The sequence below is a fragment of the Balaenoptera physalus genome (genome assembly GCF_965194825.1).
Source record: "Balaenoptera physalus genome assembly, chromosome: 11".
In the NCBI taxonomy this organism is placed as follows: Eukaryota; Metazoa; Chordata; class Mammalia; order Artiodactyla; family Balaenopteridae; genus Balaenoptera; species Balaenoptera physalus.
In genome coordinates this window covers 33,578,394-33,593,092 of record NC_138896.1, presented here as the reverse complement: position 1 = coordinate 33,593,092, position 14,699 = coordinate 33,578,394, and the positions used below count along the sequence as shown (strand labels likewise).

The following is a 14,699-nucleotide window of genomic DNA, read 5'->3' as shown; positions in this document are numbered from 1 at the left end:
CGTGGTCCAGGGGAGAGCCTCCCTCTCCCCTGGCTTCCGAGCCCAGGCTCCCGCCATCACCCTCGCCCGCAACTCACCTGCGGGTAGCCGGGGCGCAGCCGCAGTCGCCGCAGTTGCCGCCGCCGCCGCCGCCGCAGGGCGCTTTGTACTTGGCCTCTCCGCGGGGGGCGCCCTCCAGGGACATCTTCCGCATGTGCAGGCCGGCGGGGGGCGCGCGACCCGTCGAGTTGACGCGCCGCATCTCCGGGCGTCCGGGCGCTGCGAAGGGCCCTCTGGGCTGCGGCCCGAAGCAGTTGGGGGACGTCGGGCTGCGGCCAGTGCCGCCCCGGGGCAGCCTGGGGCTGCGGTGGGGCTCCCCGACGACGTACAGGCGCTTCTTGATAAGCGAACGGCCCCCGCCCGAGAAATGGTCCAGGCCCCTGGCGGCCCCGGAGGGGCCCGCACTGGCGGAAAAGAGCGAGAAGCCGCAAGCGGGGCCCGCGTCCGCGAGCTGCCCCAAGTCTGAGAAGTTGTTCCGGGGAGGGGAGCCCCGGCGCCCCAGATACTGCAGGGCGCGGGGCGGGGGCGCGGGGTCATTGCTGAATTCTGGCGGCGGTGGGATGACCTCAAAGTTGAACTCCACCTCCTCCCTCTTGTGGGAAGGAGGAGGGGAAGAGGAGGACTTGGGCAGCAGGCGGCCCCGGGGGAGGCTGGAGGGCGCTGGTCTTTCCCAGGCCACGGGGGCCTGCGGCTCCGTCTTTGTCCAGCTGTACCCGCGGCTGGGCTCCATGCCCTCTGGGTCTCTGCGGGGCTGGGGCTTCCACTGACTGGTTACCTTGGGCTGTCCTGGCGAGGTTAGCTGGGGGTCCTTCTCAGTCTCCTTGGGTACCTTGGGGACCACTGTGAAGGAGTTGGGCTGGCCGTCGTTGTAGAAGATGCTGTCAGAGCCTGCCCTGGGCTGGCTGTGGCCACGGAGACTCCCTGGCAGGGAGGACTGGCCCAGGGCAGCCCCTCTGGACCTCCCCTTCTGTGCCCTCTGCCTGGCTGCAAGGAGCAGAGCCATCGCGGAGCCCCGCTCCACCACCTCCCCTGTCACTGGATGCCTGAGGAGTTCCTCAGCGGGCGGGGCTGAGGCAGGGGGCTTGGCTGGCAGCCCCTGGGGCTCCTTCACCTCCACAGGCTCCCCTGACCCTACAGCCTCTCCTCTGGACAGGGTGGGCATCACCACGGCCACATCTCTGCTGGGGCTGTTCTGGCTGCGATGGGGCTTATAGAGAAATGGCACCTCTTCTCGGCCAGGGGATATCTTTGGGGGGAGGGCTGGAGATGAGAGGGCTCCCTGTGTAGGCTTACTGGTCTCTGAGGAGCGCCCTTCTGCCTCTGACTTGGAGGGCACTGCAAGTTCTTGATGTTCTGGCTTCTCCCACTGCCCAGCTGGGACTAGGTTCTTCTCTGCTATCAGTTGGGATGATGTGGTGGGCAGAGGTGTGGCCTTGGGTGGTGTGGCTGGTCCAGGTGTGGCCTTGGGTGGTATGGCTGATCCAGGTGTGGCTGGCTTAGGTGTGGCCTTGGGTGGTGTGGCTGGCTCAGGTGTGGCCTTGGGTGGTATGGCTGGTCCAGGTGTGGCTGGCTCAGGTGTGGCCTTGGGTGGTATGGCTGGTCCAGGTGTGGCTGGTCCAGGCGTGGCCTTGGACTGGAGTGGTGTGGTTGGCAGAGGGGTGGTGGATAGAGGTGGCAGATTCTTGGCCACGGGCTTGGAGAATTTGCCGTTATCAGCCCTGTTTTCAAAGATTCTTCCCCCTTCTAGCTGAGGTTTGGGAGGCAGAGACCCTCTGCTGGGCTTGGCTTCCTTCTCTGCTGATGAGGAAAGCTGGGCCTCCAACTTATTCCGGATCTGCCAGATGCTAGGAGTTGGCGAGTCTTGGGGGATGTAGTCCACAGGCGGGAGGGTCAGGCTGGTGGCAGCCTTCCTCTCTGGCTGGCTGCAAGGACTCTCCTCAGGAACACTTGGGCGCGCCTCCTTCTCTGGCAGGCTTGGGGGCGCCTCCTTCTCTGGCAGGCTTGGGCGCGCCTCCTTCTCTGGCAGGCTTGGGGGCGCCTCCTTCTCTGGCAGGCTTGGGGGCGCCTCCTTCTCTGGCAGGCTTGGGGGCGCCTCCTTCTCTGGCAGGCTTGGGGGCGCCTCTTTCTCTGGCAGGCTTGGGGGCGCCTCTTTCTCTGGCAGGCTGGGGCCCTTCTGGCTCTCCTTTCCCTGAGAGGCTGCAATTGGGCCTGGTCTATGACTGGCAAACCGGTCCTCTCTCCTAGAGCCACAGAGATAGGCTGACAGCTCGTTCCGCAGCTTTGCCATCTGGCTGGGATCCCGCCAGTCCACGGACTCTGAAGAGGCTGTGTCCTCCGGGCTGGGGGGGTCAAGTTTGGGTTTGGGAGCAGGAGAGCTGGACTTGGGTCTTTTCATAACCCCAGCCGGTGGAGGGGCTGCCTTCTCAGCAGATGGCAAAGGAGGGGCAGCTGGGGGCAGGGGGGGTGCTGGGGGAGGGAGTGGGGGTGGAGGAGGGGGCAGGGGAGGGGCTGGAGGTGGAGTCTCGGCTTGTTCACTTGACCAGGCCTGGGACTGGCTCGGCCTCGGACTGGCTGGTGCCGTAGCCCTGGGCTCCTCGGGATGGTCTGGCTCAGTGGCCCTGTCGGGGTAGACCTGGGACGCGGGGCGGATGTGGAAGCTGGGAGGCAGTGGGAGTCGACTGGGGGCCTTCTTGGTGGCCTTTCCTTCCTCAGGAAGAGCCTCTTGTGCTTCCTGACTGGAGATGGATGAAATCCTGACTGGGGTTGGGGGAGGCACCTTGAGCGAGCTGGGGAAGGTGAGGTGGATCTCCGGTCCTAGGAGGCTCCCCTTGGGCTCAGTAGGGCTCCTGGGGGGGCTGCCTCTGGGGGCCTCTGGCTGCCCGTCACTCAGCACTACCTCTGATTTCCACTTGGTGACACCCGCAGCGGGGAAGGGGTGAGTCCCCGGTGTATGAGGAGACACTGGAGCTGGGGGAGCCGGGGCTGGCAAAAGGGGTGGGGGTGGGGCAGGGGGAATGAAGTCCGGAGGGGTGGGTGTGGATGGGGAGGGAAGGGGGGGTGCGGCGGATAGGGCCCCCATTACTGGGGGCAGAGGTGGGGCCACGCTGGGCGGGGATGGGGGTTCCAGCAGCAGCGGGGGAGGCGGGGGAGCTGTGGAAGGTGGAGGTGGTGGTGAGGGCTCCTCTTGAGGCTGTGGAGTGTCTGAGGGTGGTGCCGGGGCTGGGCCCGGGGGTGGCGGGGGGATGAGCAAGTCCTGGCCATAGTGCCTGGGCCTTAGGTCCCCCACAGAGCTGTATAATCGGAGGTTGCCGTTGATGAGCTTGCTGGTGCCTGGAAGGAGGGAGAGGCAGAGATGAGAAGGGCGAGAAGGCAGCCGGGCTTGCCCATCTCTGAGTGCCCAGGGCAGGGCGGGGTGGGCTCCTGAGAGAGTAGCTGGCCGGTTTCGTGCCTTTCCTTTTGAACACTGCGTGAGGAGCAGCCATGTCTCGAGTCTCCTGAGCTCTCCTGGGAGTGACCCTCTTCTTTCTAGGGAGGGGCCCCTGCCTGTCCCTGACACAGCCTCTGGAGCCTGTGCTAAATCTTCTCCATAGGCTCCCGAGGCTCACCCTTCTCTGCCCCGCTCACAGTCCTGTATATAATCCCTTTACTAAACTCTCTTCAGTTAGGTCCTTCAAGTGCACCAAGTGTTTCTTACAGGTGCCTTGGCTGGTACAAAGCCAGAAAGGCCAGGGTTCAAATCCCGGCTCTTCCACTTACTAAATGTGTAACTTGAGACACACTCATTAACCTTGCTGAGCCTCAGTTTCATCATCTGAAAAATGGGAACGATGTCAGCACTTACCTCATAAAGCTGTTGTGAGGATTAAGCAAGAGAATTCATGTAAATGCATGGCAAGAGCTTATCAGGTGCTAGGCCCATAGTAGGTGCTTAACGAACGGTAATCACTTTGACCACTACCACCTGTGCTTACCTTTTCGTTCAGCGTAAGACAGACAGGGAAGGTGGCAGAGATAGGAAGTCATGGATGGGGGCAGGGGCCTGGAGACCTCAGTAAGGAAGTCTGGGTGAAAGTTTGGGAGGGAGAAATTTGCATGAGCAACTCTTGCTTTCTAAAGATCCTGAATCTACCAAGAACCCAGCTTTCCACCTCATAGAGAACTTCTGGAACAGATTCTGGACTGCAGGATGGATGGGGGTCTGTGGAAACGAGGTGACCTGGACGACCAAGGCGCCAGAGGGATGCTGAGCCCCCCGGCCCCAGCGGCTCACATCCCTCCCTTCTTGGCCCCAGTCCCTGCCCCCTCCCTATTGTCTGCAGGCCACCAGGATGCCCTGATTACTTCTCTCTGAGGGGCACCCGTCCTTCACCTCTCCTCTTCCCAATTTCTAGCACAGAGAGAAACAAACCTGGGAATGGGCAGCTCTGAAGGGCTCCTCCCAGCTGTCTGACTTCAAAACAAACGCCAGACCGAGAGTGGGGAGGGGGAAAACCAACACCCCTTGAGCACCCAAGTGTTAGGAGCTGGGACACAGCGGTAAAAGACAAACCAAGAAGTAGTCAAAATACTGGCTCTCGTGGAGCTTGTGTTTTAATGGGACAATGAGACAGGCAATAAACATAATATATTAGTAAATTACTACCACATTAGGTGATGAGTAATATGGGGGAAACCCAGGAGGGGCGGTAGGGGTGCAATGTGAATAGGGTGGTCAGGGAAGACCTGGCTGAGAAGGTGACACTGGAACAAAGAGGGAAAGAGGGAGGCGAGAGCTGTGCACACGTGCAGGGGAAGAGCAGTCAGGGCAGTGGGAACTGCAGCGCAAAGACCTGAGAGTGGAAATGTGCCTGGATATTGAAGGAGCAGCAAGGAGACCGGGATGGCGGAGCAGCGTGAGACGGGAAAGCCAGCAGGAGATGAGGCCTGATTCTGGTGGTCCTGGCAAGAACCCTTCCACTGGGTGACAAGGGAAGTCACTGGCAGGTTTTGAGCAGGGTATGACAAGAAGTGACTTGCATCCCATCCAGTACTTAGTTTACTCTTCCAGAACTGGAATTGTCTTGCCCGTGGCTCATTGGAAGATATGGAGGTGCAAGGGGTTAAGTGATTTGCCCCAGGGAGCGAAGCTAGTATGCAGGGGAGCTGGGACTCGAAGCCAAGTCTGCCTGACTCCAGGGTTCTCTCTACCACTCACGGTGAACTTGTTCCTGCTCTGGCCTCGGCCCTCACCATCCTTCCCCTACTGGGCCTTAGCCAACCGTGGCTCTCCTCATCTCCCACGCACAACAGCCAGCAGCCAAGAGACCTGGGGACTCCAGCTTTCTCACCAGCTGGGGAGGGGGGACCAGACGCTTGGGCTTAAGGAGGAAAAAAAAAAAGATGGACAAGCCCCAAGCCTAGGGTCCTCTTACCTGTCATTTGTTTGTCTGCAAAGCTGTCTGGGACAGAGGGGGTGGGCACAGCCAGTCCATGGTTCTCCTGGGCATCCTGAAAGAGAGCAGAACAGTTAGGGGACAGGGAAAGACAGATGGTTCTTAAATCGCTGCTCCGTGGCCATTTTATTGCTGGAAAATCCACAGTGATGGTTGCACAACCTTGTGAGTATACTAAAATATAAAAGGGCTCATTTAAAAGGGTGAATTTTATGATATAGTCGAGTCTTGTTATTCGCGGTAGTTAGGGTCTGTAAAGTTGCTGCGAACACTCAATTAGCAAAAACTGGATCAAAATGCCCGAGGGAAATACAGGGTTAGGTTCCTGTAAACCTTGGTCAAGGCACTTACATCAGCTGATCAATACATAACTTTGTTTTATGCGTGTTTCTGTTTAAAGAGACCTTATTTAATATCTATCGTTGACTCACTGACACTGAACTCATGGCCAACAGCACCATAACTCACACCTTCGGAGCTTACCTAACGCATGTATTTTCTCTGTAAGGCACCTCACCTAGCCTCCTTGCATGTAGGGATGTCAGACAGCACATCAGCCCTATGTTTGGGGACCGTTTTAAATAGCAAAATCACCAACAAAAAGCAAAGAAATATGAAAAAACATGGCACTAAATAGAAAAGGATGCTTATTTACAGCATGAGGGCTGAAACAAGAAAGCAAAGTGTCTTGTTCGACCTCAGCAGGGCCCGTGTGCATCAGGTGACTCAAATTTTTCACTACTCTGCGTAGGTCCAAAGCATCTTGAGTACTGATTTGGGGGGGTTACAAATAAATTTTAGCAAGCAGGCGAATCTGCAGATACAGAATCCGCAAATAATGAGCATCAACTGTATATAAATTGTATCTCAGTTAGAACAGAACAAACAAAAAAATTCTGCGTGACTCCCCAGGGATGGCCACAAGATAAAAAGCCAAACCCCTCAGCCTGGCCTCCTGTTCACTCTTAGTTTTCATTAGGTATTTACAGAAAAGTACCTAAGTAAAAAGTGGTGAACTGGAGTATCGACAGCACTGCAGATGCCCTTCTGATCTCTAAGCTGGGCAGACCATAATGCGTTTACACAGCTGTCGGTATGTACATACTGTTTTACATTCTTTTTTTTTTTTCCCCCAAACACACATTTCCATATGTCAACAACGTCCACACACCTGTCCTTTGGAGGAGCTGTGGAGCATTTTATGGTCACTTTCAAGGTCCTCAACACCCTGTTCTCATCCTTCCCAGCCAATGTTTATTTCCACTCACCTGTTACAGCCATCCTGCATTCTAGCTGGACCAACTCCCTCTCCAGGATCCTTCCAACCCACACATCTGGTTCACGTTCATCTCTGACGCTGGGTGTTGGTCAGGCTGTGCTCCTCTTCCCACCCTCCGTTTCTAACAATACCACCCATTGCTCTGTGCTCTAAACATATGATCGCCATCACACCACTCTGTGAAGAAGCTATCCCCATTTGTCAGAGACCACGGAGGCTCAGAAACGTTTGGTAAGTTGTCTATAGTCACATGACCAGTGCTGTCAAACACAGGTCTGTGGAGCTCCCACCCCTGGGTATTTTGCTTCTCTAAAGTCTAAGTCTCTCATCCTGCGAGGATTCACTGAGCGCCTCTAGAAAGAGGGTAGCAGGGAAGGGGAAGCTCTGGAGCCAGACTGTCTGGATTTGAATTCTGGCTCTGCCACCTACTAGCTGTATTGACTGTGCCAGTGACGTAAGCTCTCAGTTTCCCTGACTATGAAACTGTGATGAAAATAGAATTTACCTATTCTAGGGAAGCTGTGAGGATTAAGTGATGCAATACACAAAAAGCACTTAGCTCCTGGCACGCAGTGAAAGCCCAATAAATGTTAGTTCTTGTTGTTATTCCTAAGGAGCCATCCCTTGTCTGCACCAGCCCACACTGACCTACCCTGTTCAGAGCAACCCACAGCCAAGCCCCATAGGGAGGACTTCTGTTTGCTCTCTAGATATTCCCCCAGTTCCTCCAATAAGATGTGGTTGCTCCTTGGAGCCCAGGGACATGTTTTACACGAATCCCCCAAAGTGGGACACATAGTAAGCCAAGTTGTTACTCGCTGATGGGCTGATGGTGCCAACTCTCTAGACTTAATGGTTTAATATATAAGAAGGGGGATTCAAGGTAGATGTTTCAGAAATATCCACAAGACCCTGGGTTACCAAGGGCAATCTCAGAATTACTCTCTGGCCATTTGAGGGCAACAAACAACCCATCTTCTTGTTCTTAAAGAATTCTGGGGACTTCCCTGGTGTCGCAGTGGTTAAGAATCCGCCTGCCAATGCAGGGGACATAGGTTCAAGCCCTGGTCCGGGAAGATCCCACATGCCGCAGAGCAACTAAGCCTGTGTGCCACAACTACTGAGCCTGAGCTCTAGAGCCTGCGAGCCACAACTACTGAGCCCGCACACCATAACTACTGAAGCCCACACACCTAGAGCCCGTGCTCCACAACAAGAGAAGCCACTGCAATGAGAAGCCCGCACATGGCAACGAAGAGTAGCCCCCGCTCACCGCAACTAGAGAAAGCCCGTGAGCAGCAACAAAGACTCAACGCAGCCATAAATAAATAAATAAGTAAAAAGAATTCTGAAGCTGGAATGGCCTTGTTCCATCATCTACTCTTTTTTTCTGCCTCTATTTGATTCACACCTGTTCTTAACATCTGTCAAACCCAGTGATCCTGCATTCTGAGATGCAGCACACACACACACACACACACACACACACACACACGACTGATTCTCTAATAACCCCCATCAAGTATGTATACTCTGATTTTGATAAGATGTAGGCCAGGCCTTTAAAAGCCAGGGTTGAGATCCCTCGATTACTCTTTTGCATGTAGTTGGAAAGTCGAAAGACCTGGGGACTTATCATCAAAAGTCTTTGGATGCCATTCGTGCTCTGGATTTTGCCAGTGCACACGTGTGGTGGTGTGGTGTGACCACCAGTCACACCAGTGGTGTGACCTTGGATGAGGTGTGACCTTGTTCCTTGCCAGTGGCGTGACCTTGGATGAGCCATAGCGACGATGATGTTAATCTATCATCTATGCACCAACTGTGTGCCAGCACTGTGTTATCTCAAATCCCTTAACAGAGCCAGGGTGCACACCTAGGCCTCCCGACTTACCCTTTCTACAAATCACTGAGACCCGTTTTCTTCACGTACAAAATGGAGATATTTCCTGCCTTGCAGGGCCATTATGAGGACCAAATGAGATAACAGGAAACCCAGGAAACCAGTGCTCGTTGAAGGAGTATGTCTTCTAAATCTTCTCCCCCACAAAGGTGAAAACATTGTGAACAATCAAAGTTGCCTGGAATCCTAGAAGCACCTTCTGGGTCACCCTGAGTGCTTAACTATAATTACATGTGGACGAGGAAGACGGACGAACTTTATGGGCTGGAGGTAACACTGTCCACCCCACCTTTGATCTCAGCTCTGAAAACGCATTAGACCCCAAAAGACCACAGGATGGAAGTTTGTCTCCTGAGTGGCCTTGGAACAGCAGCTCAGGCTTTTTAGGTCCCCCATCCCACGCCCCCACACACACACATACATGGGCGTCCCAGGACACACCTACAACCTTGCCGCAGTGTTTGAGGTGCTGTGGCATTCCATGCCCCACCACCCTTGGGCCAGGTCCCAAAACCCAGCCTCACCCCTTCGGGAGCCCCCTGCACTGAACTGAACACAGCCCCGCATCCCCAAGCCCCAGCTGGCCCTGCTCCTTCCCCACACGCCCGCCTGGCCTCTGGTGGTTCACCTAGCTGTCCCTTCCACTGGTGTGGATTCGGGGAAGGCAAATACAAACTCATTTTAATGCTAGTCCTAGGAAAACAGACCCGGAAGGCACACCCCTCCGCTCACTCACCACAGGGACCCAGGCAGCTGGCATCGAGTGACAGAGTTCAGTGTGAATGGCATCCATCTCCACGGGAGCTGAACTCCCTCACCTGTCTCCCTTAGCCTCAGAGAACTAAGGTAAAGCCTCCTTAAGAAGAGGGCCTGGAGGTTACATCTAAATGCACTGTGTGATCCTGGGATGGAGTAAGGCTGTGCCACAAAGGACCTTAGTGGACAACTGGCGATGACTGAATATAAAAGGTGTATCAGATAACAGTATCGTACCAATATTAAATTCCTGGATTTGCTAATTGTGCAGAGAACATCTCTGTTCTTACGTAATGCACACGTAATATGTAAGCTTTTGTTTTGTTTTTGTTTTTAGTGAAGTATAGTTGATTTACAATGTTGTGAATACGTAAGTATTTAGGAGTAAAGGGACTGGGTGTCTCAACTTACTCTTTAATGATTCAGGAGGAAACAATGTATAAATATCAAGAGAGGGAGAGAGCAAATAAAGCAAATGGGGGCAAAACGCGGTGAATGGGGGTGGAGGTTCTAGGGAGTTCTTTGTACTATTCCTGCAACTTCTCTGCACATTAGGATTGGTTAAAAAGAAAAAGTTGGGTTTCCCTGCTGGCACAGTGGTTAAGAATCCGCCTGCCAACGCAGGGGACACGGGTTCGAGCCCTGGTCCGGGAAGATCCCACATGCTGCAGAGTAACTAAGCCCGTGCGCCACAACTACTGAGCCCGCGTGCTACAACTACTGAAGCCTGCGCGCCTAGAGCCCATGCTCGGCGACAAGAGAAGCCACCGCAATGAGAAGCCCACGCACCGCAACAAAGAGTAGCCCCCGCTCACCGCAACTAGAGAAAGCCTGTGTGCAGCAACGAAGGCCCAATGCAGACAAAAATAAATAAATAAAAGAAAAAAGAAAAAAGTTACTCAAAAGTATGGACATCAAGGAGGGAAAGTAGCGGGGGAGGGGGTGGTGGGATGAACTGGGAGATTGAGATTGACATATATACACTAATACGTATAAAATAGATAAGTAATAAGAACCTGCTGTATAAAAAATAAATAAATAAAATTCAAAGAAAATAAGTTACTGAATGCCACTGAATGGTCCATTTTACAATGGTTAAAATGGTAAATTTTATGTTACGTGTGTATCTCACAATTTAAAAAGTTAAACAAAGCATAGCAAACAAAAGGCAAGAACATCAAAAGAGAAGGTGTTGAGGGAGACTTAGAGTTTGTTGGTCCACTGGACAGACAGCACCTCACATCACCTCTTTCTCTCATCCCCAGTACTCCCAACCTTAACAACAATAATAACAGCTGCTACTTACTTAGCACTTACTCAGTACCATGTGCTCTTTCTGTGTTTTCCATCTCTTAACTCATTTACTTTTCACAACGTGAGATGAGATAGGTGTTACTGCTACCTCCAATTTACAGATGAGAAAACCAAGGCGCACAGAGGTTACGTGACTTGCCCAAGTTAGATATCACTGTTTTTCCAGGCATCTGATCATCACCAGCACCCCTAGCTTTTCACCCGGCTCTGCCAGGCACTTCCTGAGTCCCTCCCTTCCTGCCACCCCGCAAGCTCGGCCCTACTTCAGTCCTCACTGTCTCTTACCTAGACAGACAAACAGACAGACAGACTACTGCCCTGGCCTCTGCCTCACCCCTGATTCTTCAAACCTGATGCCAGGATGTTCTTTCTAAAATGCATCTCAGAGTAGGTCCCTTCCCTGCTCAGAATCCTTCCATTGGTCCAGAGGATGAAATTCAAACACCTTCACATGGCGTTCAAGACCTTTCATAAGCTGTCCTGTCTGCAGCTCCTGCCACCTTCTCCCACCCACTCCACAAACTCTGGGCTCCAGCTAGTGGTTCTTGTCTGTTTCCCACCAGTGTCCCTGGAGACTTGACTCACTCATGAGCAAATGGGCTCCTTGCAGCAGGGTTCTTCAGTATGGCAGAAAGACCACTCCCAGGGGGTGTGGGTTCGATCCCTGGTCAGGGAACTAAGATCCCACATGCCACACGGTGCGGCCAAAAAAAAAAAAAGAAAAAGAAAAAGCCCCTAGATGATTTGACTACGCCCCCCTCTTCTACCCATGGAGAACCACTGCAGCTGCTTGGGATTCATTCCCACATCCTCTCAGGCCTCCCCAGCCTTGCTTTTGCTCTTTTTTTTTTTTTTTAATTGGAGTATAGTTGATTTAAAATGTTGTGTTAGTTTTTGCTGAACAGCAAAGTGAATCAGTTATACATATACATATATCCACTCTTTTTAAAATTCTTTTCCCATATAGGTCATTACAGAGTATTGAGAAGAGTTCCCTGTGCTATACAGTAGGTCCTTATTAGTTATCTATTTTAGCTTTTGCTCTTATTCTGCCTCGGATGCCCTTTTCCACCCAGCAAACTCCTGGTTATCCTTTAAACCCCATATTAAATGCCCCTCCTCCATGAAGCCCTCCTTGGCAACCTCAGCCCAAGTTAATTTCTCTTCCTAGTGTGTTCCTCACCCTGTGTGCATTATTACTACAGCTGACATTTATTAGGTGCCTACTATGTGCTAGGCACTGTTCTGAGTACTTCACATGTAGCAGCCTAGTTAATCCTCATAGTAACCCTAAGAGGCAGGTTATTGTTTTTATTTTATAGAAGATGAAACTGAGGCACCGAGATGCTAAGTACACTGCCCGAGGGCACACGGCTAGTAAGTAGCAGGGCCGATATTGGAACCTCGGAGCCTGCCCTCTTTGCCACTACAGTATTCATCTTCACACTCTTCCTCCAGTACAAATTGAGGCCATTGCAGGTGACTGTGGTCTCTGCTGCCCCAGCCCAGCCTACCTGTGGGTAGGGGGATGGCTGATCCTTTATACAAGCCTGGCACAGATGGGGCAATTCAATGAGTGTTCAATGAGTGAAAAAATTCCTAGAAGAGTGAATGAGAGGTAGAAAGAACACAGGACAGAGAGGTGTAAAACCTGTGTTCCGGTGCCAGGCCCCCACCCCCCCGCCCCAGAACAAAGGGCCTCCCTCCCTCTTCTGTGAACGCTCTTTAAGGATCACCTCAAGCAAGGTGTTCCATGAGCCCAGGCCCATAAGGTGTCCCGTCTGTGCTCGGCTCACCTATGCCATGTGGGTGGCAGCCTGGACACTTGGGGCTACCCCTTCATGACAAGGTGTTGGGAAAGACCTCCATCGTTGTCTCCAGAGAGTTCTCTGGGGGACAGGGGCAAGAGGGGGTAGAGGAGGAGGAGGGGGGAGGGAGGAGTTTGTGAAGCTGCTTTTCCAGGAGCCACAGGGTGAGGCCAAGTGTGCAGGGCTGGGCCTGAGGTCACTGGTGGCCTCAGACGTGGGCCTGTGACTGTCACAGTCAGCTGGGGGCTGCCCCACACTCAGCGAGCTTGCCCTGGGAAAATCACAGATTTTCACCCCCTCCCCAGGGTGCTGTCTGCAGGGGTTGGCATGCGCCTCAAGTATACTCAGGAGAGAGAAGTGTGGGGCCCTTGGACGATGGCAGCCCCACATCGAGAGGGGTGCGCCAACCTGTGGGCAATGTAAATGACAGAGAACATGCAAATGAGCATCTAAGCACCTCTGCTGGGCCAGCCCACTGGAGCCTCCTTCCTCAGCCACAGGCAGCCGACCACGGCCACGGCCACTCCCGGCACTGCTGCCACAGAGCAGCCCTTGCTCAATGCCTGGGGTAGAGTCCAGCCCTGGTCCTGCCAGATGGGGCATTCCCCATGGAACTGGGCCTCAGGCCTTCTGCGTCCCCATACCCGGACAACACCCAGAAGCTAAGATCACTGGTCACCTCACCCACCTCACAGAGGGATGCAAGCCAGCTCCCCAGCTCAGTCAAGCAGCCCTTTAAAATCCATCACAGCCTCGTATATTGAAAAGTCACCCAGCAATGATTAGCTGGCAGGGAGGCTGGGGGCGGAATTGCCATTCCAAGAATATTTAGATATATTTTCTTCCTTATACTTGTCTCTATTTTCAGTTCTTCACAATGAACTTCTGTTTCCTTCATAATTTAAAAAAGCACACAGTACATAGTTTGGGGGTTTTTTTAAATTCTTGTAATCAAGAAGAAAGAGCATGGATTTTATAGGCAGGCAGACCAGATTGGCAATTTTTTTTTTTTTTTGACCACACCGCGCGTCATGTGGGATCTTAGTTCCCACACAGGGGATCAAACCTGTGCCCCCTGAACTGGAAATGTAGAGTCTTAACCACTGGACAGCCAGGGAAGTCCCCAGATTGGCAATCTTAATTCAACTCCATCATCTCAAAGACAGAATCGGACACAAGGTCAGTGGTCAGGAAGTGTGCCCCTCTCTCGCCTTTTGAGGCTCAGTTTTCTCATCTGTAAGATGGGGTTGATCCCACCTCCCTTAGGTTTGTTGTGACACCCCACACCTAAAGAGATCCTGCAGAGAAGCACTCAAGGAAGGGCATTTCCCCGGGCTCCTGGCCCTCAGGTCCTAACAAGGCTCAGTAGGTGAGCAGTGGCCTGAGTCCATGGACACTCTGCCCGGGCACAGCTCCCGGGATGTGTCTGCCCGGCTGGACCTTAAGAGATACATGGGTGCTTCCCCGTAGTCAGGGTCAGGTAGCCGGGAATCTCCTATTGCCCTTTCAACCACAGACATTTCAGAGTTGAGGAGAAGGAGGAAGGAAAGAAGGAAGGAGGAAGGGAGGAAAGCATTCACTATTCAGGATGAGGTTGTCTCCCCTTTAATGCTACAGGCCGTCAGAGCCCATTGCTAGCCTCCTGCTGCACCACCAAGGGCTCAGGGGACAGCCTTACCCACCGATGGGCCCAGCCCCACCCCCTTGGCCTCCCTTGGCCTGGGACATACACATCCTCATGCCTGGGATTCCTTAGAACCCAGGCAACCCCCAAGGGTGGGTCACCAGGGGCTTGGCCAATGGGTCACACACGGTTGACCTTGGACACAGGCCAGCTCAGTGCCTTAGTGACACATTGTGGAATGCAAACTTCCTCACCAGATTCCTCCAGTAGCCTTGCTGGGGCACCTCAGGGTGAGGTGTGGAGCTGCAGGGGGTGAGGGAGATGACTCTGAGTCAGAGTCAGAGCCAGGCACGGCTGGGGACACTGCTGTAGGCTGGGGGAGCAGGGGGACAGGCCCCCAGAGTGAGAGCTACAGGAAACCCTTCCAGGCACCCAACGTCCCCAGCTGGGTGAAGCCCAGCCGGTTAGTTGTTTCCTGGCTTTGCGGGGCAGCGTGAGGGTGCGGGGTGTGTTCCCCACACAGCAGCTTCTCTGAAGCTGGGAA

At 53.6% G+C, this 14,699-nt stretch overlaps 1 protein-coding gene across 13 annotated transcripts in view; it reads right to left on the bottom strand.

Annotated features, from left to right (window-relative positions):
- Positions 1 to 14,699, bottom strand: part of LOC309638614 (uncharacterized protein C6orf132) — a 43,914-nt gene that overhangs the window by 14,168 nt on the left and 15,047 nt on the right. For all 13 annotated transcript variants that reach the window (XR_014251218.1, XR_014251219.1, XM_082414770.1 and 10 more), the window contains exons 3-4: positions 5,451 to 5,526; positions 78 to 3,369 (exon numbers count right to left, since the gene is read on the bottom strand). Coding sequence is in view for 11 of the 13 variants with exons in the window: in XM_082414770.1 (XP_082270896.1) it covers positions 78 to 3,369; positions 5,451 to 5,526 (3,368 nt within the window). In the remaining 2 variants the exon portion in view is untranslated. The remainder of the gene's footprint in view (positions 1 to 77; positions 3,370 to 5,450; positions 5,527 to 14,699) is intronic.